The 27,619-nt window shown below is 44.4% G+C and overlaps 1 protein-coding gene across 2 annotated transcripts; it reads right to left on the bottom strand.

Annotated features, from left to right (window-relative positions):
• Positions 1 to 3,353: 3,353 nt before the first annotated feature.
• Positions 3,354 to 27,615, bottom strand: ACP6 (acid phosphatase 6, lysophosphatidic). Of its 2 annotated transcripts, XM_085884905.1 has the most exons (11): positions 27,510 to 27,615; positions 27,112 to 27,344; positions 23,758 to 23,874; positions 16,180 to 16,310; positions 13,805 to 13,884; positions 12,137 to 12,224; positions 11,803 to 11,938; positions 11,392 to 11,492; positions 10,590 to 10,670; positions 6,999 to 7,221; positions 3,354 to 4,197 (listed from the first exon to the last, which is right to left on the bottom strand). In XM_085884905.1, exons 2-11 carry the CDS (start codon positions 27,325 to 27,327, stop codon positions 4,042 to 4,044), a joined length of 1,329 nt encoding a protein of 442 aa, XP_085741031.1. In that variant the 5' UTR covers positions 27,328 to 27,344; positions 27,510 to 27,615; the 3' UTR covers positions 3,354 to 4,041. The 2 variants fall into 2 exon arrangements, with proteins under 2 accessions (XP_085741031.1, XP_085741032.1); XM_085884906.1 differs by lacking the exons at positions 27,112 to 27,344; positions 27,510 to 27,615 and adding an exon at positions 24,885 to 26,309.
• Positions 27,616 to 27,619: the final 4 nt, after the last annotated feature.

Here is a 27,619-nt window from a genome sequence, read left to right on the forward strand (position 1 = left end):
TTTTCAATTTCCATTGTGAAGTTAATCCTGGGGAACACCCGGCCAAGTTGTCCCAGTGGGTGGTCTACCATGTTTGTACGCACACTGACAAAGGTGTCATCTCCATATCTGTTCCAGTACTGTGGGAGCCAATTCTCATGAGCCTCAAATATCCTTCATTCGAGTTCCTCCATCACCAAATTAGGTACAACCGCAGAGACCGGTGAACCCAAAGCTGTGCCAAATATTTGCCGGTAGTGTGCACTGTCATAGATGAAGGTCGTGCTGTTCAGACACATCTCCAACAAGCTCACAATAGCTTCAGGTGTTAGTTTTCTGTTTTGACAAGCCATTTTCCAATCGTTTGAATGTTTCAACCGGTCGAGTGTAACGCTCACCGCTAGATCGACTGGGATGTTGGTGAAAAGGGAAACCACAACGAAAGATACCATTGTCTTATCATCTTGGATTCTAACCTCTCTTATCCTTTGGACAAAATCACCACTATTCTTAACCGTTTTGTCAGCCTCCTGTAAGTCTGCCAATGATACGTGCTACAAAGCCCGACAATCGGTAAGATGGTGCATTGACGAAGGACACGATGGGTCCTGGACATTGTATGGTCTTCCCAAGATCTACAAAGACAGTCTGGTTGCTGAACCATTGCTGCAGTAAAACCAATTGTAGTCCTGGTTGCCCAACCTGCCTGGTCATTTTAGCGTGGACAATCATGTGTTCAAGGACCGTTGTTCCTTTGGAGTTAGGTAATCAGGTAATTTTTGACAAGTTTTACCATCCTCCAGTGGTGATATGACTTTACCATGGTATGATTCCTTCTCCATTACTGCCACTGCCATGCCCTTGTCTGCTCGTGCAAAGATCAAATCAGTCCTTTTCTCAGACTTTTCATAGCCTTAAGCTCTGGTCCCGAGAGGTTAGGTTTACTCGTGTGTACGGTCTGAACCACACGGTTCATGATGATAGTTTTCTCCTCCGCCGGTAGATCGGTAATAGCAGACTCCACACTCGCAACAATCCGGGCCACAAGTATGGATGCAGGGGTTATGCTGAAATTTAACCCTTTCATAAGGACTGACATTTCAGCGTCCGACAATGTTTTGTTGGATAAATTTACAACCCATTTTTTTTCCTCATCACCAAAGTACGTAGGTTAGTTGCATTTATCATTTTGTACATGTGGTTGCTGGCATGTGGTGTGTACCGAGTGCAGCGTCTGTGATGTTAGGTTTCTGTTCTGAGGGTGTGAAGTGCACGTGTGGTGCGGAGACAATTATGGACAGCGTTTGTCCAGTTTCTTGGGGTGTTTGCGTGTAACAGACTCACGTGTCACCATCGCTTGGTCTGCTGCCATTCGAACAAAGCCCCATCCACGACTCCACGAAGTTTCTCCTGTAAAACTTCTCCATCCTCAATGAGGTGTTGAGGTCTGCGATGTCCGTCCTTAATTCTGAGTCTCAGAAAACAAAAACCTGTGGCTCGCATTATGTTGTTTGCCTCATCGCTCTCCACCGGGGGTCGAAATCTCAGCACGCCAGGTAGCAAATTTTCTTTGAGGCAGATGTTGATTTGCATATGCAGGTACTCCATGGCATGTCACTTGTGGGATTTCATATCTTATACAAACTATAAAGGATGTTTATGGAGTACAAACCTGGAAGCTTTGCCACCTTTTCGTGAAGTCCCACAAGTGAAGTTCAGGGCAAATGTTAACTTTTTTTTTAAATAAAAAAAGTCCGGTTTTTTTTCCCCCACCAGGTTTGCTTTGATTTCTTGTAAAGCACCTCGTGAAATCTCCGAAAATATACACACAGATCAGGCAGACGCTATGGATAGGCAGTCCCTCGGAGGACAGGGTGCGAGGTCGAGCAGTGAATGCGTTAAATCATTCAGTTCAATGAAGCTGGTTATTTTGGCACATTCATAAATTTCTTGTTTCTTCAATATTGTTTATTGTTCCCTCCAAACAGTAAAAAAAAAAAAATGTTTAATGCTTTGGAAATCTCACACTTTCTTGTGTACGTATGGAGTAATGTGGAGCATTGGTCTCTTGGGTTATTGGGCACAATCCTGGATGGGTCACTACCAAATTTGGTTTATAGCATTAGGACAGGGTCGTGATGTCAAGAAGTTGCAAAGGCCATGCCGATCACAGGACCGGAAGTCTGTAAAAACAGCAGCATTCATAAATGTGTAAATTCCTTCAAAAATCTTCTCCAGACCCACCAGTCAGAATTTGGGTTACAATATTTGGCCAGGGCCCAGATGAGCTAAAACAGGTCCAGTGGTCCTATTTTTTTTTCTTCAGATTGTGACCTAACAAACACTTCATCATATCTTGAATAATTTTCTTCCAATTTTTATAATGTTGAGTTTTATGGATATATTGTGAAAGGACACTTTCTTTATTTAAACTCCATAAATCTTTCAAGAGTGGGAAGTTGAATAGTAAGAGTTCTCTGACAAGGAAGTTCAACACGTAAGGCCATTAGGCCCCTCAAAGGGCCTGCACTATGTTGGATTGCCAACCTGTGGTTGTTTCTCCATGCTCTATACTTTTAAATGCTGAGCGTCAAGGAAGGAAGTAGCACGTTCCATTTTTAAAGTGGTTGGTATGACTCGGACAGTGCTCAAACCACCGACCTCCCAGATACAAAAGCAGATGCTCTAACCATTACGCCATGGAGTCTGGTTAAGTTGATGGATTTCATCGAATGGAACTGGTATGTCTGGGGTTTTAAGTCATAAAAATCAATTTGAACGCATGACCACATCCAAACTATGGCATCCATAGCAACCAAGACTGCTTATTTTGACCCCCCCCCCAAAAAAAACCAGCTTTTTATGGTTTGTTGTCAACTTATAAAAATGTGAAAATTCAAGGTGGCTTGGATTGGTCTTCCAACCCTGTGTTGATGCAAATAAGCCTTGATAGTTGATGGAAAGTTTTCTTTTTCTATTTCTGGCCAAAAACTTTTCATGCACCATAGCATGAGACCAATGCAACACTAATAAATATTCCCATTTTCATACAATTTGCACATGGAAGTGTGGAGCGATTTCAACTTTGGATACAGAAGTCTAAAGTTTATTTTCCCTTTTTTTTGAACATGGCTGTCACACCATGTGACCTATGATGTAAAAATTATTAAAACATTATAAATGAGTAGTTGCTCCTATGGTGAAGATTTTGTGTCGATCGGATAAGCGGTTGCAGAGAAAAACAGAGAAAATTAGCATGGATGGACGGACAACCCGAAAACATAATGCCACCGGCGACTTCGTAAAATTTCACAGGAATCCATTGAACAGCTATGAAATGTCGGTTCAGCATAAGCACTTCCTTCAAAGCAATCTGTCATTGTTATTTTTATTATTATACATTTTGATCAGATTCATAAAAAGATCAATATATATCTCGTGAACATGGTCACCACTGCATAGCTACTCACGGAAGTTGCATTTTATGGACATTTACGCACGTTTCACCAATCTTTACATATACATGCTTCACCAAGATCTCAAACACCCCGAATGAATACCGGGGTCGAGTAAATCTCGTGGATTTGTTCCAGCCCAGCTTTGTACGAGTATAATCAGATGTACATGACAGTGGATGTGCAAAGACATTTTGACCGATTTTGAATCATCGTGCTTCCAGTAGATTTGAAATGTCCATGATTTATAGGTTGGTTTGGCCAAACACCAAACCTCCAACTACTCCCCACAAAAAAATTAAAAGGTACAAGGAAACCATTTCACACTGAGCCGGAAAAAAAAAAAACATACATGATGGATGTTGAACAAGTCTCAGACAACAACAGATATACACCTCCTGTTATGAAAGATACCTTACCTTATACTCACATAAATGAATGCAAGTGACATCACAGTGCACTTAAACATTATATTGGAAGAACAACTTGCTGTGTTGTCCATCTGCTTTTCCCCATGAAACACCAAATCAAACACCGGAATGAACACAAATTGAACAATCGTGCTCTCACCAAGCTCGTTTGCTTCAACAATTGCAGATGCAGGAAGTTACCGAGTCACGGGACTGGGTTCCGACGTGGATTTGGAATCTGAGCTTTGACACTTCATCGTGTACTCTTGGGCGGATAATGCGAAGGGACTGAGCAGTGCATGGAACTCAGACCATGGGCACGGCTCAGATGTGCACCCAGGCAGTGGGAATGACTGCAAGACAGATCAGATAATCAGTTAGATTGAGGTACGATCCTGTAATCGTGCTGATTTGGCATTCGTGCATTTCCTCCAAATGATATTGGAATGAAAATTGCCGAAGATAAGGAATAATTGTTTCTCCCTATAGGATCGGGGTGGCTTTATAGCTGGTTTTCTTTTGGGTTTTTTTGTATACATTGTCGAGGCTCTTCTGAGAGCTAACACAAAACGCACAGCAAAGGGGGGAGGGGGGCACGAGACGAGAGTGGCAGGAGAGGGAAGGCCAAAACAGTGGGGGAAAGAGACATTAGGAGATCTATGGAAGAGAGAGGGATGGGGCGAGGAACATGGGGAATACAAGATAAACATTACAAGGACTTTCAGGAAGGAAAGCAGGGAATTTGAAGGAGGTGGGTTTGGGGTGGATTAACGGGGGTAGAAAAGATCGAGGTTTTGGATGGGGGATGATAAAAGGTGGTGGTGAACAACTGTTTTGAAGGCCTGGAGGGAAGAATGGGATTGAATAGAGTGTGGGAGTTTTTCCAAAGGTGGGAAAAAAGAGGAATGAAAGAGTGAAGGTGAGCAGTGATTCTCGATTTTGGTAGTTTTACCAGAAGGGAGTTGTTGGCGGATCTTGAGCGCCCTGCGGAAATATGGAGGGGACATATCGCAGACAGAACAGGGGGGGAGAGCCCAGAGAGGAGACTGTAGAAGACAGAAAGACCACCAACCTGCCTGTGGTGAGAGGCCCGAAGACTCAGCCTCATTGTGGGAGATACCAATGATCCAAAATGTCTTGGTTTCCACAGCGTGAAGCCAAGAGAGGTGAGAGGCAGGAGCACCAGCCCAGAGGGGAGAGGAGCACTCCATCAAGCTGCGGACGAAAGCTTTGTTTATGGTCAGGAGCTCAGGTGGGCCGAGGAAGGACTTTGCACGACGGAGGACTTAGTCAGAAACTGGCTTTGGAGGCCAGGTTGGAAATGTGGCTTTCCCAGGAAAGATCATGGCAGATAGTAAGAGCCAGAAGCTTGAATGAAAGGACTTCTTCCACAGGAATGTTGAGAAAGTAGATGGGGTGGGGGGGAGGGGGGGTTCTAAACGGTCCTTTCGGAGAGACATAGTGAGAGTGTGAGATTGGTCAGGAAAAGTGAGAGTTTGTCCCTTGCCTGGGGATTCCTCCAACTGACAGGACGTGATAGATTCATGAGCTCTTATCCTTAAATGCCATCCACATGATTAATTGACGGGATCATCCCCATTTTACTTCAACTTCCTCTCTTCCCCTGTCTTTATAGCGTCTCTAGTATGTCTGGGTGGTTAAGAATTCGTTTTCAGTAGATGAGTCCGTTTGGGTCTCAAGATAAGCATATCTCTCCCACCCACCTTCATGTCATGTTCACTCATTTGCTGTTGTGATTATCAGTATCCTTATTTATTATTCCTGAAACTCATTTGTGTTACAATTGATGTGCCTTTGCGTTTGGTTTCCAAGTCTATCCGACCACGTATTTAAATTAAGGACGTGCTTTGAATAAGCGTTCACAGTAAAATTATTAATGGTCGTTTGAATACTGAATTTGGTGTTGGTTTCAGCAACTCGATCCAAGACCTCCACGCTCCTGTTACAATATTTTTCCATGAATTGGTGAAATCACAACTTTTTAAAAACTCAAACTTGTCCAGACAAAGACTTCAATCTGATGAGAAACCTTAAAAGAACTTCTTCCAATGTTTTTGGCTTCTGTATTTCACAGCCACTATAGGAAGATGGCACCTTCTCAAATTACACCTCGTCCTTTGGCATGATGATTCAATGGCGATTTATGAAGAAGGTTAGTTGGACTTTAAGGAGGGAGGAAAAAAAAAAAAAAGCAGAAAATTCAAATAATTTGGCATGCATTAAAAAAAACAAAATCAATGTAGTGTATTAAAACTATTTTAAGTCTTAAATTTGACTCCATATAAAACCAGTGTAAAGCATATGGCTGATAGTGATCTGATGTGAGTGCGAAGGACATCAGAAAATATATTTTTCAATTAAAACACTCATTTGAAGGCAAAAGGCAGACACCAACCATTTGATGGACATAGGTCATCGATGCAACTATATTTTTCATTGCACAAAAGAATGGATCAGCTTAATTATAATTACACATGTTTCTGATAGTTAAATCTAATAATAAAAAAAAACTAATCGGGAAGGAGAGATTATGTACCATGTTCTATACAGAGTGTTGGTGTTGCCAGAGCAATTTCTTGGCTGGGGTTACAATCCCGGTCCGGTCCCACTGACACAGGAACAGGGAAGGAATTTGGCCGTGCTGCCGGCAATAGCTCGCCTACTCTTCGCGAAAGACACCGTGGGATCTTTAATATCCATCAACTAATGCTGGTAGACACGACTCCGTTTAACATGCATCAAAAGGACAGCACATAAATTGACAAATCACCCTGCCTGTGACACAACGCGATGACGGTTTGTAACTGGGTCGAGATTCAAACACAGGCTAGGCAGCTTCGAGGAAAGTGTGCGTAACCTCTGTCTCGGTCAACCGACCAGCCTTATTAGGAAATGACAAAAAGATCCAAAGAAAATAAAAATCAAGCTTGGAAACATAGGTGGCACAAACATGAGAGAATTTACCAGAAGTTACAATTAGCAATAAAGAGAAAAAAAATTCTCCAAAGTTCATTTGAAAACTTCACTCAAAACTGTTGGCCATTATTATCTTGTTCTTTCACGTTATTGCAGTTTACTAACGAGCTCGATTAAAAACAAGACTCAGAACGATGCAGAGATGAAGAAGCCTCACCTGGTTGAGATAGGACACTTGTACAAAATGTTTTCCAGATTCTGCTTCCTGGAAGAGATCAATGCAAAGGCAAGCAACAAAGGGAGGCCATGTCTCTTCACTCGGCTTCATCTCCCTCGTTGGAACTCCCTGTTCTTTCTCTTGAGAACCCGAGATACCCAGCACAGCCAACAGCGGAAAAAGAGTGGTGTCATGACATGAGTAGAGTAGCAGTTGATGACTTCTGATATTAAAAAAGGGGAAGGGGGGGTGGTCAGAAATACACAAGAAAGATTGTCACCAAAATACCTCAATAAAAGGTGTGTGTGTGATAATTGTAAGGAAATGTTAATGTAACACTTATGAATGGCCATTACAATACTAGTCAATAAATTATGATAATCATTGTGAGGAACAGCTCTCTGGAAAAACTGTATAATTCCTCTTCAAAACATAATTATGTTGTTGTGGGAATGATTTATATGGGCTAACTTTGCAAAGAATAGGTTAGTTATCTCCTATATTGTATGTATTAGCACAAGCTTGAGATAATTTAATTGATATTGCATATGCGTCATTTCATGAATAGAAAGATGTCCACCCGCCCCTAATGTTTGCGTCTAAAACTGCCATCCCTGGAAACCCTTTTTAATGTTCTTACCTTTGAATCTGTCTTTTATTTGCTTTAAAATGTTCTGACAAGTCATAAGGTGCAAGTTTGGGCAGTAACATCCGCGCTTCGATCCCGACCGAAACAGTGGAGGTTGACCATCTGAGTGACAGGTCGGGGAGGAGTACCCCACCGATGAACTGAGCCCCGGACAAGGGAACTGCGTGGTGGAACCTGCACATGGGTTTCCACAGGGATGTGCCGGACATTTGCTGCTGTTGTCTCCACGATGCATTTCCTAACAAACTGTACCCACTCTCCTCTTCATGCCAGGATCGGGATGCAGCACAAATTGTTCTTTTGCCTGCTCGGGTCTCCACCAGGGCGTCAGGCTGCATCTGGCCGTGCATAGCCGGGGTATTTCCGTGTGTTCTCACATTCGTTCTCGTTCTCTGGTGTGTGGTACGAAAGAGCCCTTCAGATTGGATAATTGAGGTTCCCGTTAGTTAGTTTGGTCCAAGTGTGTGCAGCGTTAAGGGATGATTATTTGTTGATGTTCGATTGCTTCTTGTATTCCAGCCCCGTGTCCATCGATTACACTTTAAAGCCACTTGGTCTCGGAGTGAATTTGGGTGGTTCTGTTCACGATTGCAATTGTGCTCATCCATTAAAGGACAAACTGGATTCAGGCGTTTAGCTCTCAGAACAAGGCTGGGTCATGCATCCAAAAACTCTGCTTGGTCGTTATTTGAGATCAAGCGTACAGTACCGTTACGCGTGGTGCATCTTCTGGCTTGGTGGTCCCACTCGACATGGTATCGTGGTGGACAGACACGTGATCTGGCATAGGATGACTGAATCAATCGGTCTCCGTGACTACTTTGATCCGGTTTGCTACGACTCGAGCCAGGCAAACAGACAAACCCAAGGATGTCAACAATATTATGTATTCATCCAGCTGGGAATCGTTTGCATGTATTGCGCTATTAATAGTATGGAGGTTGGCGATGGCTGTAGCTCTCGTCATTCAGCCATTGTGGTGGTGATAGTTAATCCTGAGTGTCAGTGTTGCCAAAGATGATGTAGGAAGGGTTTTTCCACTGCTTTCCTCAGCAATCAGGGCAGGAATTTGAATCCTGGTGATAACTTTCCTACTGTTTGAGAAAGACTTCATGCACTAAATGTACTCATCCATGCACATCCATGATCTCTTCCACATATGCTGAATCTTTCCCATTCTGTTCCTCTCCAGACCCATTGTTGCTCCTTTTTATGTTATTCTTCCTTCACTCCTTGTACATGTCCATCCCCATACCCTTTGGTAGTTTGTGAACCTGCTGCCCTTTGGCATTCACAAACTCCACGAGCCTAATCCCTTGTATAAAGAAGACACTGGCATCGTCAACATCCAGCAACTAATGCAATCAGATGGGACCCAACTTTATGTCTATCCAAGGGATGGCATAATGTACTTTGTGGTAAATCGCCCTGCTTGTGAAGCACCCATCCACGTTTATAGTCATGTTGGGAATCAAATCCAGACAAGACGGCTCAAAAGGTACCTCCAAGCTATTTCAGACAATCAAACTGGCGAGAGAATCAGGAGGAAAAAAAAAGTTTGCAATTTGGTCAGGGTACAAGCACACCATAGTACAACAGGATGCTGATTGAGGTGTCGTGTACAGTACTGAACTTTGAGCTGTCTATTCTGGATTTGACCTCCGAGCAAACTCGGATTGATGCTTCACCAGCAGGGCATTGCATCATACAGTGCACCGCCCCTCAGCTGAACAATAAGCAGAGTACCACATTTGTAACACATGAGCCTGGTGTGACTTAGTGGTTAAGGCGGTGGCTTGGGATCCTCAGGGTCCTGAGTTCGAGCCCCACTGACTGCTGAATTAGCATCAGGGGGGTTGACTCAGCCTGTCATCCTTCCGAAGGTCAGCGAAATGAGCACCAGTATACTGGTAATTATCCCTGCAGGGTTGAAGGTGACTAAAGAGTTGGCATCAGGAAGGGCATCCAGCCGTAAAAACATTGCCACAAGAAAGGGTACCATGATTGGAGCCTGTAAAAAGCTGACCCCTGCTCAAGGAAAAAGGCTTTCAAATGGTGTGATGATGACATCTGTAACATGAGATGTAAAATCTACTAACATTATTGGATGTAAACAATCCCACGGTCTCTTTTGTGAAGAGTTAGCAAGTTAGTGCCAACACCCTGAGCACACGAAACCAAATCACCTTCAGTCCAACGTCAGGCCGGACCAGATGCTTCATGAAAACCTTGGAACAAAGACTTTCCACAGCCGACCTCACAAAAAGGGAATGGGTTGGGGCCATTATTATTTTAGACTGGCACACAATGAGCTGGCTGTTTGTATCATGTGACGAAAGATTTCCTCCTCTACCGGCCAGCATGGGTTTGATTTTGATGTCTGATCACTCTTGGAAACACACATTTGGGAAGCATGATATAGCAAACTCCCTTCATCCTGCAGTGGACCGATACAAACTCATGTACTGTTTACAGTTTTACTGGCACACGATAGACTTCTCTTTCTAAAAGGGACTCAAAAAAATTTAACATCTACAAGCAAGTGTAGAGAAAACAACAAACTTAAAATCCTTTCAATAAAATGGCACACTGTGTGATGAAACACCGTATCTACAAGACATCAGGATAATTTATACGATAGCTTGGTCCCATTCCATCAGGTAAAGCCCACACTAAACTGGGAAATGAGCAGGCGACCACTGAACTATCCTGACATCACGACGATTGATGCATAGGTGATGTACAAAAGTAACAAGTATACAAAAGCAAGCAACCTTGACATTATCGAGTACCGATTTGTTTATAACCGGATCGAAATATCTCAACGCTGAAGCACAGTAGGACATGATAGCTGACAGTAAATCAATAATTTGGAACTGCAGCAATTTTGTGAACGAGTCAGCATGAAAATGTGTGTGCAAGTTGATAGACAAATAATGTACCTTTTGCCTTCCACAATCTCCTCCATGTTTTGAAGAATCAAACTCAGCAGAGGCCCACTGGATAGCTGCAGAACCTCATTTCTGGGGGGGGGGATATCGAAACAAAATACTGTACACAGTTTGAGGAACAAAATGCTGCTTTTTATTGTGGTGTTTTCAAAACAATTCTGCTCTTATGTCTACACCTCTGTGTATTCTTGGCCCAATAAAAATGCAAGCCTGCCCAATACTCAGTAATCTTGGCCCAATTCTATCTGTAAACCAGGCCCAATTCTCACAGCAATCTTGGCCCAATTCTATCTGTAAACTTGGCCCAATTCCATATGTAAACCTGACCCAATTCTACCTGTAAACTTGCCCCAATTCTCTCAGCAAATCTTGGCCCAATTTTATCTGTAAACCTGGCCCAATATGAATGCAAGCTTTGCTATTTCTCAGCGAGCTTGACCACATTTAAATGTAAGCTTGGTCCAATTCTGTCGGGAAGAGTGGCCTCATTTAAATGTAAAAATAAATCCTGATGCAAATCTTGAAATCCATTATGATGGACTGTGATACAACAGAAAAACAACTTTTACATTTATTTTCCAGGATAGCAGTGCAAAACACTCCACAAAAGGATATGTGAGACATTCCTGAGGTTTGACCCAGCATACAATATCATGGAAGAGGAGGATTTTGTTTTGAAATGGTTCACAAAGCACCAAGTTGAAATCAACAATCTGTTAATATCTGGCTTAAATACTGATCATGTCTGGTGCTTTAGAATCAGAGGATAGTGCAATTTATTTTAGCCACTTACCTTTGTTCAGTGGCAATGCCGGATCGCATAATTCGAGTCGCCCACTGTTCCACTTTTGGCAGCCAATCGAGAAGTTCCAGAGAAACAGGAAGACCATGCGTCTGTCAGTTGTTTTGGGACCAGGAGCCAATATAATTAAGTGGCATTATCTTTCCAACATACAAGAATGACAACAAACGAAATGCCATAAAGTATTCGTTTAATTTTGCTCCTGGAGCTTCTTTTTGCTTCTCCTGATAAAAGTTTAAAATCGAAGAGAAAAACAGCATAACAATGAAACTTTAAAATAATATGTGGCACAGAAAAATCACTGGTGAATGAAACTACAAAAGGAAAATAAATAGCTGTTGTGGTGTTCCAAGAAGGTTGGGAGGCCTGTTGTATCACTGAATGGTTGCAAGGGTGGTTTACCTTTCGCGAAACCAGAACATCACGAAGTGCAAGAAAATTCGGCACACGCGAGTCAACAGGGAGGTGAAGAAGGGCACGCAAAGCTTCCTTGTCTTTTGACAGGTCTGAATGTTTGTACGAGTTGCTAAACATCATCCTAGAAAAAAAAAGGCAATGACAGTAATCTCTCCAAAACTATTGGTTTCAATATCAAGTGCATGTTTGGTTTTTGTAATGTCATTGAAAGCAAATATCAAAAATTATTTAAAACATAACAATCTGTGTTCACCTGATGTGATTGTTTGTTTATCATTAGTATAAGAGATTTACAGTGTGCGGCCCGTGCCCACCACACCTGACCAATTCCTTGAGACGGTCACAACAGATGTAATTTGGGAAGAGCACTTCCTCCTCCAATCGTGCAACAACTATCTTTGCTGGTTCTGTACAAAAAGCCACGCAAGGTACAATTCATCACATACAAGTACTGTCTGATCCTGACATTCGCAGGGGATACGTTCCTGAAAAATTCCGCAAATGTCGAATCCGGGAATGTCGGGGCATTGTTTCAATGGGAAATAGTCTCTTGGCGGTTCGTGATTTATAAAGAGAAATTACAAAATCCCATGGAAAACCACGACAACGCGAAAGAAAACCCCCGGAAATATGCCCTTGAAAAACACCGCGAACATATGAAGCACAGGGCCGCAAATGTAGAAGCTGGTCACATTTTATGAACCACAAAAACAAGGTTTCCGCGAATAGCGGAGGCGCAAATGGCAGGGTCTGACAGTCTATCAAAAAATATCAACTCGTCTGTGTGTTTCTAAGATTGTGTCCTGTTCATGTGTGCAGAAGAGAAAAGATTTTCAATCCAAGCACAAATGTCATTGCTTGTATTTTATTTTTCTGAAACAAAATACCGGTAGTATGAACGACAGAAAGCTCATATTTCCCTTCACATCACCACCAAGAACAGCTTACTAAAACGAAAGCATGTCAAATGCTGATTACTATCTTTGCGCCATGCGTCCCGCTCAGAGGATTTTTGTTGTCGTTGACACTTTACAATGACAATGGAGTATGGTTGTGAATCCTGCACCTACATTGTGGTACCCATCTCATCCACCAGCCAAAATTATAGAAATCCTTTTTGTATACAATATTCCACGAGTTCCCCGTCCCCCTCCCCCACCAAGGAGACAGGAACGGGACGCGCGGCGCTGGGACAGGGGAGCGGGACGCACCGGGATCGGGAGGGTGGGATATGCTGGGAGCGGGGGAGCGGGACGCACAGCGCTGGAAGCAGGACGCGCAGCGCCGGGATCGGGGAAGCGGGATGCGCAGCGCCAGGATCGGGATGCGCAGCATCGGGATCGGGGGAGCGGGATGCGCCGCGCCGGGATTGGGGCAGCGGAACACACACCCCGGTGGGGGACAGCAGGATGTGCCACGCCAGGAGGGGGCAGCGGGGTACACAGCGCTGACTACAAATTTATAAAGGAGACTGGGTTACAAATTTTTGATGGATGACTCACATTAAGAAAAAAAATAAGATCGGGATGGCCCACACGGGTCGTAATAAAGGAAAGGGTGTTGCATTTTGTCATTCTGCAATAATAGCTACTTTGGTTCTTTACTTTTTGGCATTGTGAGGCATCCTGTTAACCTTGTGAATACATATTTTACTGATTCATGAAATGCAATTAACCATAATTATAAATAAGAGGCAACTATCATTTACATTCAGACACCTTATCATAAATAAAGGTCACCAAACAGCATTTTCCAACCATAACCTTATTAAAACTACAAATTACCCCACCCCCTTTGTTTTGCAATTGCCATCCTAAGTTTTAATGTTTTTTTTCTCATTTTACCTCTGAAGGTATTTATGTTTTTCTATTTTCTAGCCATTTATGATTATCCTGAAATCTCCACGAAAACACAAGCAAGTACATTCATCAGCATTTAACAAGATAAAGAACCCAATCAGACAGGCAAGAGAATAAGCATACTATACCTTCTTGTTTTTGCAAAAACAATCCCGCTAACACACAGCGTGCAGACTCGATTGTTCGTTTGGTGTCAGTTGAGCGAATGCTGCAAATAAAATAAAAACTCAAAGGCAAACAAAACTACATGACATGGCCAAAAATATGTGGACACCTGCTTGTCCAACATCTCATTCCAAAATCATAGGCATTAATGTGGAGTTGGTCCCCCCCCCCCCCACACTTTGCTGCTATAACAGCCTCTGCTATTCTGGGAATGATGTCCATTTTCCTATTCTGATTTCCACAAGAAGGAACATTGCTGCGAGGATTTGCTTCTATTCAGCCACAAGAGCATTAGTTAGGTCGGGCACTAATGTTGGGCGATTAGGTCTGACTCGCAGTGGGTGTTCCAATTAATCCCAAAGGAGTTTGATGGGGTTGAGGTCAGGGCTCTGCGCAGGCCAGTCAAGTTCTTCCACACCGATCTTGACAAACCATTTCTGTATGGAACTCGCTTTGTACACGGGGTAATTGTCGTGCTGAAACAGGAAAGGGCCTTCCCCAAACTGTTGCCACACAGTTGGAAGCACAGAATCGTCTCGAATGTGATAGTATGCTGTAGCATTAATATTTCCCTTCACGAGAACTAATGGGCCTCGCTTGAACCATGAAAAACAACCCCCGACCATTATTCCTCCTCCACCAAACTTTACAGTTGGCACAGTCATTGTCCAAAATATTACAGAATACTTAATGCATGTCTGATAGCCTGGTGTTGGCACAGTGGTTAGGGCAGTGGCTTGGGACCCAAAAGATCCTGAGTTCAAGCCCTGTTGGAACACTGAATTTATATATATATATATATATATATATATATATATATATATATATATATATATATATATATATATATATATATACACACCAAGTCGAAAACACCAGGGGGTTGACTCAGCCTGCCATCCTTCCGAGGTCGGCGAAATGAGTACCAGTTGGACTGGGCCCGGTTAGAACAGGTGTACCATATCCCTGTGTGTCGTAAGAGGCGACCAGGGTTGCGTCAGGAAGGGCATCCGGCGTAAAAACCTATGCCAAATCATTATGCGGACAACAAAACGAATTAGACGGTTGATCCGCTGTGGCGACCCCGAACGGGAGCCAGCCGAAAGAAGAAGAAGAAGAAGAAGAAGAGAAGACTTAATGCATGTCTGATCCAATTGAGTTCACTTAATATTATTGTGTAGACAGCTCCCACCCAAAACCGCAAATTACGCTGAGCAGAAATCTCAAACTTCGACGCCTTCACTTCAAAAATGGCCGGTTTAATGGGAAATTTAGCTCAAAGTCCCTCGTGCAGTTTAGGTGCTTCGAGATTTAACGAGCGTGTCAAACACGCTCGTTATCAACATTATAATTGTGCAAAATTAATCCCACACAACTTTTCGATAAACCCAAAATTGTTTGTGAAGGAGAGAATGGCAAGGAGCAACATGCATACAGGCTTGATAAATAAAATAAACATTTTAACGACGAAGCACTCGACAGAATAACAGAAATCCTGACACCAATGGACGATGTTTATAAAGACCGTCAATAATGTAATCCCTGGCTAAAGCGGCACACATACAAGAATCAATCAAAAACTGGCCAAAATCTAAACGAACAGACATACGAGTCCCAAATCGACAGCAGCGGCGGCTCATCAGGGCAAGACTGGGCGCCAGCCTCATTCAGCAGCCAAGACTAACAAATTGGCTCGTGAACCGAGAGCATGCTTCTATTGATTCCTCCCTCCCTCGAAGCATTCACGTCAGCGCTCCTTTGTGCCGCCTGAAGTGTTTCTCTCGCAAGGCCCAACATGGGAGGAAAAAAAGGGAGAAGACATCTTAATCTTTCTAGACACTAAGTTGTCTCCCAATGGTGCACAAACATAGGATAACTTTACCCGATGCACGTGTCACGTCCTTAATGTGGGGAAGAAAGTGTGATAATCTACGTCAACACAAACAGAGGTCTGTACTGCAATTCTCATAGATAACACCCCCCCCCCCCACCTCTCCCATATGTAACAATATGTCTGGTATTTGTGCAATTATTGAGTGTCTGTGATGTTTCAAAATGCATCAGTATCTCTACAGCTCCTAAATCTTTGTGTACACCGAACGAGTGGTTGTAAAGATCGAGTGATGCACCAAGGATTGCAAATACTTGATAAAGAGTACAAGCTGTAACCAGTCGAGAATACTGGGGATCTCAAAGCTATTAATATTTAAGTATTTAAGCCATCGCCTTTTTTATCTGAAAGGTGCAAGCAAGCAGGTACTTTTCTTGGCAAACAAAATAAAAATACAAATGACACAAACGTATCCCAAAACTAAGGACTACCTCAAACATAACGCACTATATTTCCTCCGGTTTAAATGATGGGGATAGTAGTGCCCGTTGAAGGATGTACAAGTCTCGCAGACGCAGGCCAAGATGGTAAGCTTGCTCCATTCCTATTCTGGTGAGCTCGCCAGATGGAACGCCACTCTAGATGGAAAGAAGCCCAAAGAAAATGTGTATAGCCACCGTTACAAAAACAATTTACAAATTCATTTTTGGGGAGTATCACATAATAACAAGAGCAACCATTACTATCCCATGGTCAAACAGATGTTGGACATACGGTACCAGCAATAAGTTCAACCGCAAACCACAGGAATATGTTCAAACTACTGCTTCCACTTGGTTCAATCTATCAGAAGAAGCAGCATCCAATCAACACCAAAGTGCACAATAATTTTTTCAAACTAAAATCTCTTTAAAAAAAAAAAATTCTCAATTTAGACATACAATCTTAATCGACTTAGTGGGCTGGCAGGATGGCCTAGCAGGATACACACACTCTCCTCTAAGCTGTCTATCCTAGGTATGAATATTGGCCCAGCTATAAACTGTCACCCTGGGTGATTCATCAATGTGTGGACCGTCCTTCGGATGGACGTAAAACTGGGCGTCCCTTCCGCCGCCATCAATTGGTGGACGTTAAAGATCCGACGATGTCGTTTACCAAGATTTGCCGAAAGTGAGAAAAGGACACCCGAGTTGAAAATAAACAAAACTAGAAGGGTACTCGGTAGAGCGCATGCCTGATTCACGAGAACATATCGGAACCGATAAATTTTTGAAATATCATGCCATATATTGTTTTTAGCCCTCTCAATGGTGAAGAATCACTTCAAAAATTAAATAATCGACATTTCCAGATTCAGATCTTCACCAAAATCTAATCAGTTAGTCTTTCTCACACACCCAACCTGTCCACAAAGTTTTGTCCGAATCTGTCCAGTTAAGTTAAAGCTTTATGAAAAACATGCAACAATTTATTTTGATTCCTCTTCAACATATCACAGTGAACATTTTGTCTTTTCATCAATAATCATCACATGGCCAATGACATCCTCTTGCAGCAGCAACTTATGGCATGCATCATGCAGATTCTTCATCAACTCATCGGTGGTCTGGGACATTCTTCATCGACCAATCTGAAACTAATCATCGACACATTGGTGACTGCAGTAACGATGACAACGATTATCTCCATCAGCTGAAGAGATTAATCCTCAAGCAACACAACAGTAGGTCAAGATAATTTGGCCATTAACCGTCAAGCGGTCATTGTGACCCACATCTTGCCAAATACAATTATGTTATTAGCTTAAAATCACACAACCAGCACTTGGTAAACACTGAATGAATCCTACACGATGACAGTGGAGATTTCACCAACCCACCTCATAGTGTTACATTGCCTCATGCAATTTTATTCTGTACCTCACCTGGGGCTCTGTGGTATGATCAGCTTGAAATTTCCACATTGTGACATCAGGTTTTGAGCAAGCATTGGATTTTTAGAGCAGCCTTTTGTGGAACTCATTTTTAACTACGTCCATTTTAACAACGCCACTCGACACTGGTATTGCCACATCAATGGCTGATGTGAAAGTGACATCTCCATGGCTGACTGTTACCCAATTCATAACATTCTTTCAATATCATTTGCATGACCTACTTATGCCCTATTGCTGTCTGTCCAACTTTCTTCTGATCTTTTTCTCTTTGTTTCCCCCTTTTTACACCTGGTGTTGGCTTAGTGGCTCGAGTGGCTGGCTTGGAATCTTAGGGTCCTGAGTTTGAGCCCTGTTGGCTGCTGAATAAACACCAGGTGGAGTTGAATCAGCCTGTCATCCTTCCAAACTCAGCAAAATAAATACCAGCGTACTGGTAGAGGGGCACAGCATCAACGGCACAGCTGTGCTTCCAAGAAATGATAGCGACGTGGCAGCCAAGCTGCCACACGCAAGAACAGAACCGGTTTTACATGGTTTACACACTTCCTTTTAACTCGATATAATTTTGCATATAATCCACCAACAGGGACATGCTTGCCAGTGTATATTGTATTTTTTTGTGTTGCTCTTCGATGACCTTTCAAAATGCAAATATAAATAAATATAAATACATACATTCTATATATTGTTGCGGATTCGTGCCCGCCAGCGTGCGAGCGGCTACGTAACTCGAATCGCGGCACGTCGCCCACCGGACGGACAATCCCGTCGTGACCCTCTCGGACTAACGCCGGGAACTAGTCACGGGTGGGCCTTTCGGCCTCACCACGATCGTGCCAATCGGCCCCCCGCGTGGGATAGGGTTGTTCGCCAAATTCGACCTACCTAAGTACCCACACGGAGGGTAGACCGGGCGATCGCACCTCGCCGCAGGTCGACTTCGGACACGGGCCACTTTAAGCGACCCGTTCCGTACTATCGGGATAACCGAGCGGTGTTATCGTCAACCTCGACGGTTCCGATTAATTATCGGGCGTATTTAGCCCACGACCAACCCTTTACGTGAAGTAAGATGGAGATTCAATTAAAGAAAAGACGAAGCGAAACGGGAAAAACAGTTCAACATAAAGCACATTTATTCCGCGGCAAACGGAAAGCACACATATACAATCACAACAATTATGCACCAAAAGCAAATGTAACAAAAGAAGAAACACAACAATTATGCACCAAAAGCAATTGCAACAAAAGAAACACAATGCAGATCTACTACCGACTACCGAGCACACGGCAACACTTATACAGTTTTACTTCACAGACGGCGCCGACAACACATATACTCCAAAGCAAAAGAAAAAGGGGGCCACCCTCAACGATAAGGGGGCAGACGGGCCTGGGGCCGAGACCGCGTCGAGCCTACCCGTCTGGTGATGAGCCGCAAAAATGGCGGCGGCGCCCCGACTCCGCGGGCCTCGCTGGCACTGCCTGGAATGGGGTGGGAACAGGGCCCCCTTCTCACACTATCTCAGCGCGGGGGGAAACAGGAGGGGGTTGTTGATGCTCGGGGGAATGAGGATATCTGGCTGGCTTGGGTCCCGCGACGAGCGACTCCACTGCGACCTCGGTCACGTTACCGGCCTCCCCTCTCCGCAGCTCCCCGACTCTGACACGAGCGCAGACCTCCACAAAGATTCTTGGCTTCTCCAGCCTCTCCGGACCCCGACAGACACTCTCTCGACTGCTTTCGCCGCCGCCACAACTCTCCAACTCTTTCCTCTTCTCAACTCTTCAACTCTTCCCAACTGCTCGACTCTCTTCTTTTTCTCAACTCCCTCCAACTGCCCTGATTCGCTCCACGCTCGGCGCTTTATAGTGCGACAGGAGAAATCATATGCAGATTTTTGGATCAGGAATGGCTCGGGGGCGGAGCCACGCACCCCATTGGACGGAGGAAAAGTGGGCGTGAATCATTCTTGATCCGCGAATCTACATATAGCGATTATACTCCGACACACCTGGAGGCGGGGCCAAATCGCCCCACGCTCGCTGATAGGACGGAACAGAAGTGGGCGTGAATCATTCTTGATCCGATTTCTCGGAAAGGCTGGTGTTTTTGCACCCGCTGCTCGGTGCGCGCCCTGTACGAGTCCAGGATCGGTGGCCACAAGCGGCGCGGGAATGGCGGTGATGCGATGGTAAAGGTCGTGGCTGTTGGCGTTGTTGTTGTTGTGAAGCGGCGTTGCGGTTGGTGGTCGTTGTGTGAAAGCGGTTGTGGAGAAGGTGGATGTTGTTAAGGCGGTTCTGGAGAAGGTGGCTGTGGTTGTCGAGATGCGGTTGGTGGTGGTAGTAATGGCGGCTGGTCCAAAATAAAGATAGTAAAAGAAAAACGGCTATCTAAAAGGGTCGCAGCCCGAATGAATAACATTTATTCCCTCTAAACAACGGGTTTGGGCTAACTACACATATACTTACAGAGATATCTCACCTAAGGGACCTGAATGGTGGTTTGCGAATTTCGTCAACCACAACAATATATATATACATATATATATATATATATATATATATATATATATATATATATATATATATATATATATATATACATATACATATATATATATACATATATATATATACATATATATATATACATATATATATATACATACATACATACATACATACATACATACATACATACATACATACATACATACATACATACATACATACATATATATATATATATATTGTTGCGGATTCGCGCCCGCCGGCATGCAAACGGCCACGTAACTCGAATCGCGGCACGTCGCCCACCGGACGGACAATCCAGTCGTGACCCTCTCGGACTAACGCCGGGAACTAGTCACGGGTGGGCCTTTCGGTACGGCTTTCGGTACCAACATATATTATATATATATATATATATATATATATATATATATATATATATATATATATATATATATATATATATATATATATATATATATATATATATATATATATATACATATATTATATATATATATATATATATATATATATATATATATATATATATATATATATATATATATATATATATATGTATTGGTACGGCTGTGGAAATTCGCAATACACCATAAAGGGTCCTTTGATCAGTTATGACGATAAGTATGTGTGTAGTTAGATTTCCCCACCGTTGTTTAGAGGGAATTTCCGTGTTCACCGGGCTGCAATCCTTTGAGAGAGCCGTTTTTCTTTTCTCTGTCATTATTTTGGACCAATCATCCCCCAACAACCATACCCCAATAACCAAATCGCCACCACCATCATTCCCAAACAACTACAACTCAAACACCACCACCTTCACCTCTTTACCTCCACAACTCCACCCCACAAACATCGCTTCACCGCCATTCTCAAACGACGCCCGCCAACAACCAAACTCCCACCACCTCCGCCTTTCTACCACACGCCGGGCCATGGGTTGTGAATGCGTTCCTTTCACCTCAAAAAATCGGATCAGAAATGCTTCACGCCCCCTTTTCATCCATCCAATGACTGAGCATCGGGTGGCATAGCCCCGCCTCCGAACCCGCTGTAATCCAGAAATTTGCATAGACGCCCCACCCCCGGGCTATATAAGCGCGAGCAGAACGCAGCTCGCAGTTCAGTACGTCGGCAGAAAAGTGGCAGTCAAGTCTGGAGCGGCGGAGTGTCGGCAGGAAAGTCAAGTCTGGAGGGTCTGGAGAGCGCAGAAGAGTGGGAGCAGTGGAGTGGCAGCAGCAGTCTCGGCGGGGCAGTCGAGTCAGGAGACGGAGCTTGAAGCCGACGGGAAAGGCAGACGGGGAGCGCCGGAGAGCGCTCGCAGACCACGCCATGGGCACGAAGCCAGGCGCAGCTACGCTGACATCGCGGCTTGCCCGCCATCGTGCCACGAGGGCATGGATAGGACCCTTCGGTCTCGTGGACCTGGCCGCTCATCCAGGTTCCACGCGCATTAGGCCCATGGGCCCAGTCTGACTCCCTTGTCTATGAGGGGGTCTTTTCTTGCGTTTTCTTTGAATGAGTGTTGTGGCACCGAGTCCCGTAAGTAGAATTGTTTAAGTGCATGTAAATAAATATTGCTTTATTCGGTTGTAACTCTTGCTTGTAAATTGCATTCCTACTGTATGGCTGTGAATACGTGCTTGCCTTGTCTGAGTGCGTAATAAATGTGCTTGTCGAACTGTTCCCCGTTTCGTTGCGTCCTTTCCTTTGTTTGAAAGTTCCATCTTGCATCACGGCAGGAATCGGTAGAAGGGTGTAAGCACCCGGTAAATAATCACGTCCGTCGGGGCCAGCGATAACACTGCTCGGTTATCACTGAAGCACGGAACGGACCGCTTAAGCGGTTCGTGTCAAAGGCTGGCCAGCGGCGAGGTACGATCGCCCGGTTAACTACCTGCGCAGGTACTTAGGTAGGTCGAGTTTGGCGAACAACTCTATCCTGTGCGGGTGGCCGATTGGCACGATTGTGGTGGGGTCGAAAGACCCACCCGTGACTAGCTCCTGGCGGCAGTTCCAAGGATGGTCATGACTGAATTGTCCGTTCCGGTGGGTGACGCGGTCACGATTGGAGTTACGTGGCCGATCGCACGCCGGGTGGACCGAAATTCGTAACAATATATAATGTTGTGGGCCGGGAGTCAGTGGCGAGAACGACGAGGTGGGGAAAGCTTGTGTCGTCTCCCACCAATCTCCCCGGAATTGCAGGCCGTCGCTCGGATAACTCCGCGAGCTGGCGGGTCATTTAACCGACCGTGGTTACCAATATCTAAACCGTGTAGTGTAGTGTCTATTTGTCTATAACCAATTTACTTAATTAACGACGAGATTTGACTACAGGGGAAACCACGCCCTCGGCACGTCTTGCTCGAACCAGGTCACTCTACCGACTGCGTTAGCGTTCCAACTATCGAATACTAACTCCGGTTTGGGTGCAGCTGAGCGGAAACTGCCAAAGCCGTGCCGGCTGGAATTAACGGATTATCAGGGATAAAACTCCGCCTAAACTCAGATCCGAACCATGCTGGACCAATTCAAGAAGGGACAGAAACGGACTGGGAATATTTCTACAAATGTTTATTTACAATAAAAAGACAAAGGCAAGACTTAACACGAATATGCAAGAAGGAATATTTACAATGAGCAAAAATACTTATTCAGATCTACTTACAAGACGTGCCCACACGCAGACACACACACAAAATGAAAAGAAACAGAGTCTTTATTGGACCCTCGCAACCGTGGAGAGAGACAAGCTGTGGGTCAGAGTTCGGTGGTGTACCTGATCGTCAGAGGAAGGGCGTGCTCCGCGATGCAGCACCTGACAAAGGTCGTTGGTCTGGTCCCCAGTCGCACGTAGGGACTCGTAGTTCGTGGCGGAGATCGGGTGGTGAACAATCGGGGTCCACGGAGGGAGGTCAGGGTCACTCTGTCCTTCCTTAAAACTCCTCGTAGCTGCCACCGTGAAACTCCAGAACCCCGTACAGCCACCGTGAAACAAAACTGACTGCTTACAGCCACCGTGAAACCAAACTTGACCCGTTACAGCCACCGTGAAAGGAAACTCGACCGGACCCTTTTTACAGAGAGTCTCGGAGATTTTATTGGCCTCTCTCCACGGGGAAGGGCCCTTGGCGAAAATGCACCTCGCTGTCCGCCTCTGATTGGACAGGGTCCTCCGGCCCACCTTTATGGGGCGGGGCCTCGGCTCCTGCCAGGAGACCCCAGTTACTCCTCCACGTGGCTTCGCTCTCGACGAGGAAGTGTCAGCACCGCGAAGGTCATCGTACAAGAGTTACAACGTTTGTGCAAGCTGAGAACTGGAACCACGAGACCCCCTCTTGGCAAGTCAAGGTACGAGCAGCCAGCGGGTGGTGATGGAGCGTGATGGGTCAAAGGGGTCATGCAGAAGGGATGGTTTATTAGATGCAATAACGTAAGTAAAATAAATCGCAACGCACGCCTTTCATTCTCCCTCTTGAGAAAAGGAAGGGGATCTGACAATACACATACTCAACGACACAACTGACTTTTGGGACATCTGTATGTTGAATGCAAATTGTTTCCAGATCTGTAACAATATATATGTAAAGACACATATAAATACAGACCGAAAGCAGAGTTGCAGTGCCGTTGTTAGCAGAACGTTGAACACCATGCTCATCAGTTGTAACGTAATCAAACAAAGTATAACTTGGTGTCTGCAGAAGATCTGAGCTCCATTGCACCTGGAAAACACAGTTAATAAAAGTGAAAACACTATGTGTAGGAGGTAGCCCATATAGCACTTTTTTACTTATAAACGGTTTCTGGTGTCAATTCTGATGCCATTGCACCTAAAATACTAGGATGGCACTCGGTAGAGCACATACCTCCGCAAGGCTGAACAGTTTACATTTTGTATTCGACTGATAGGCCAGATCTGCATCCAGACCTTAACCAAAATCAAATTGGCTTGGTCTTGTCACCTAACCAACTCATCGCCCAAGTTGTGCCATAACTCGTCCACAATGTTTTGAGATATATATATATATATATATATATATATATATATATATATATATATATATATATATATATATATATATATATATATATATATATATATATATATATACATATATACATATATACACACACATACATACATGAGCCTGGTGTTGGCGCAGTGGTTCGGGCAGCGGCTTGGGATCCAAGAGATCCTGAGTTCAAGCCCCGTTGGGCCACTGAATTAATACACCAGGGGGTTGACTCAGCCTGTCATCCTTCTGAGGTCGGCGAAATGAGTACCAGTATACTGGGCGGGTGTATACCCCGGTTAAAATAGGTGTACCATATCCCTGTGTCGTAAGAGGCGACCAGGGTTGCGTCAGGAATGGCATCCGGCATAAAACATGTGCCAAATCACTATGCGGATCATACGGATGATCCGCTGTGGCGACCCCTAACGGGAGCAGCCGAAAGAAGATATATATACATATATATATATATACATACATATATATACATATATATATATATATATATATATATATATATATATATATACATATATATATATATATATATATATATATATATATATCGTTTTTGGCCCCATTTCTCAATGGGGAGGGATCACTTATAAAACGAAATAAAAATTCTCATATCCAGATCCAGATCTTCAGCAAAATCGAATTGATTCGTCCTCATCACATACCAAACATGGCCACCACGTTTCAGCCCAATCCATCCATACCCTTTTGATGTATGGTGCTGTCATATATCGTTTTTGGCGTGACCACTCAATGGTGAAGAATCACTTTAAAATTCCAGTATCCGCATATGGATCCGGATCTTCATCAAAATCTAATCGGTTCGTCCTTGTCACACACCCAACCTGTCCACAAAATTTAATCCGGATCCGTGCCCAGCTTTTTGAGATATCCTGTACACAAACAAACAGAAAGGGGTGAAAACACAACCTTCTTCACCTTCGGTGGTGGAGGTAATAATTGTAACGAATGATGTGCAACCTCAGCAGCAAAAAAATAAAAATAAATCAGTCAATTATTTCCTTGACTTAAATGCACAAATCACTTACTTTGCCAAGGTTACATTATCCAGGCAGTTTCAAAAATCCCAAATCACAGAATATATTTTAAAATAAAAATATTTTTAGACGATGCCTTTGAGGTGGTGAGGACGTCTGGAACCGATAGAATGGCCCCCACTTGGTCCAGATTTAATGACACTTGACCATTTTCCTTGGGGACACTTGAAACCAGTAGTTTTTACCAAAAGGAATACTTACAAGGAACTTTGATGCAGCAAGAAGGGATTGGACACACCAAACACTGCATTAGCACTGCCAACCTATCGTTGTTTGTCCGTGCTCTGTCGTTCTAAATGCTGAGGGTCAAGCAAGGATGCAGCAAATACCATTTTTAAATACATCATATGACTCGGCCGGATTTGAACCAACAACATCCCAGATTCAGAGTGGATGCTCCAACCATTATGCAACCGAGGCTGGCTATTTTGAAAAAAGCATTTTTGGATTGAACCACTCCACCATGCCTGCTGTTGGCTTTTACGGTTAAGGTGGCTGGCTGGCTTAAGATTTTAAGGTCTTGAGTTCAAGGCCCTGTCGTTGAATCAACACCAGGTGGGTTGACTCAGCCAGTCATCCTTCCAAGGTCGACAAAATGAGTACCAGCTTAGTGGTAAACGGGGGGCATTGAATCAGCGGCACAGCCACGCCCAGCCAGAAAAATGACGCGGCCAAATAGCTACAGGAGGATGCACACGAACAAATAAAAACACAAACTAAAATTCACTTCCAAGCACCCTTGTAATGTCGCATGCACGTGTGGGTAGGTACAAAGATGACACATCAACACGTGATCATTTCAAACTCCACCGCACTATTTGCCAAAAACTCTGTCATTTATACTATGGTACAACTGCAGTATTTTCCAGCCAGGTTTGCTTGGGTGGACCTCACAAACGGTGAACCTCCAACGAAAGGGCATTCAACCGCTCGTGGTGGTGGTGGTCGTACGGCAGCTTTTTTTTTTTTTTTTTTTTTTTTTTTTTGTATACCTTGGTCGAGGCTCGTATGAGAGCTAACACACAACTCACAGCAATGAGGCATGAAAAGCTTAGCTGTCAGGGTAGCTATCATTTCTTGAAGCGCGACTGTGTCGATGATGCAGTGCCCCTCTACCAAGTACACACACTGGAACTGGTACTCATTTTACCGACCTCAGAAGCATGACAGGCTGAGTCAACCCACTGGTGTATTAATTCAGCAGCAGACGGGGCATGAACTCAGGACTCAAGAATGCAGAGCCACCTCCCTAACCACTTCAGGACCCTAGGATCCAGAGCCGCCTCCCCAACCACTTCTGGACCCAAGGATTCCAAGCCGCCACCCAAACCACTTAGGGACCCTAGGTTCCCGAGCCACCACCCTAACCACTTCAGGACCCTGGGTTCGAGTCGCCACCCTAACCACCTCAGGACCCTAGGATCCCGAGCCACCACCATAACCACTTCAGGACCCCAGGATCCCGAGCCACCACCATAACCACTTCAGGACCCTAGGATCCCGAGCCACCACCATAACCACTTCAGGACCCTTGGTTCCCGAGCATTCTCCCCAACCACTTCAGGACCCTAGGATCCCGAGCCACCTCCCCAACCACTTCAGGACCCTAGGATCCCGAGCCACCACCATAACCACTTCAGGACCCTTGGTTCCCGAGCATTCTCCCCAACCACTTCAGGACCCTAGGATCCCGAGCCACCTCCCCAACCACTTCAGGACCCTAGGATCCTGAGGCACCACCCTAACCACTGAGCCAACACGAGGCCACAACAAGTCGTCCTGGTTCAAGAGCCAAGCGAGCAAACATCCAGCTCAGTGGTAAATAGACCCGTTGGTACAACTTTCCCGCCATGAGAAGTGCGCTGACAATGACCTCGGGAAGACAAGGCAAGTCGGTGAGGGGAGTCCGCGCTCCGTGACGGAAGAGCACCACGGATTGCCGCAGCTCGAGGCCTCGAGTCCGAGTCTCACACGTGGTCCCTCGATGCAGGGGGTCGCGCACCCTGTTCCGGGCGCACCAAACGCACACCAAAGCCCCGCATGTCGTCACGGCGACTCCCAACTGGTTCAACCGTTTCAGCTGGGGCATCTTCCTCGTACAAATCTCTTAATACGACAGACACGACACGACGGAACGATATCACCGAACAGAATGTGCTGATCACGCCTCCACATTACCTTTTAAAGCACAAATAACCTTTAAATGGTGTTTAAAGATCACGAACAGTATGTACAGATTTATAGATAGCTTTTAGCACACCACACACAAACATTTCGACTGTTCATTTGACGCATTCAAATGTCCATAACGGACAAGCGAATATGTTGAAGAAAGCATCAGTTACGAAACATAAACAGTAAAGCATGGACGTGACGTCATC

The sequence above is a fragment of the Eptatretus burgeri genome, chromosome 6 (assembly GCF_056783735.1).
Source record: "Eptatretus burgeri isolate ZD-2024b chromosome 6, Ebu_testis_v1, whole genome shotgun sequence".
Taxonomy (NCBI): domain Eukaryota; kingdom Metazoa; phylum Chordata; class Myxini; order Myxiniformes; family Myxinidae; genus Eptatretus; species Eptatretus burgeri.

Coding starts and splice junctions, on each gene's coding strand:
- ACP6 (XM_085884905.1), bottom strand. CDS start 27,327: ATGCCCCAGCTGAAACGGTTGAACCAGTTGGGAGTCGCCGTGACGACA. Junction 11,493..11,802: donor ATGTTCTGGTTTCGCGAAAG/GTAAACCACCCT, acceptor AACAACTGACAG/ACGCATGGTCTTCCTGTTTC. Junction 10,671..11,391: donor GGCATTGCCACTGAACAAAG/GTAAGTGGCTAA, acceptor CCCCCCCCCCAG/AAATGAGGTTCTGCAGCTAT.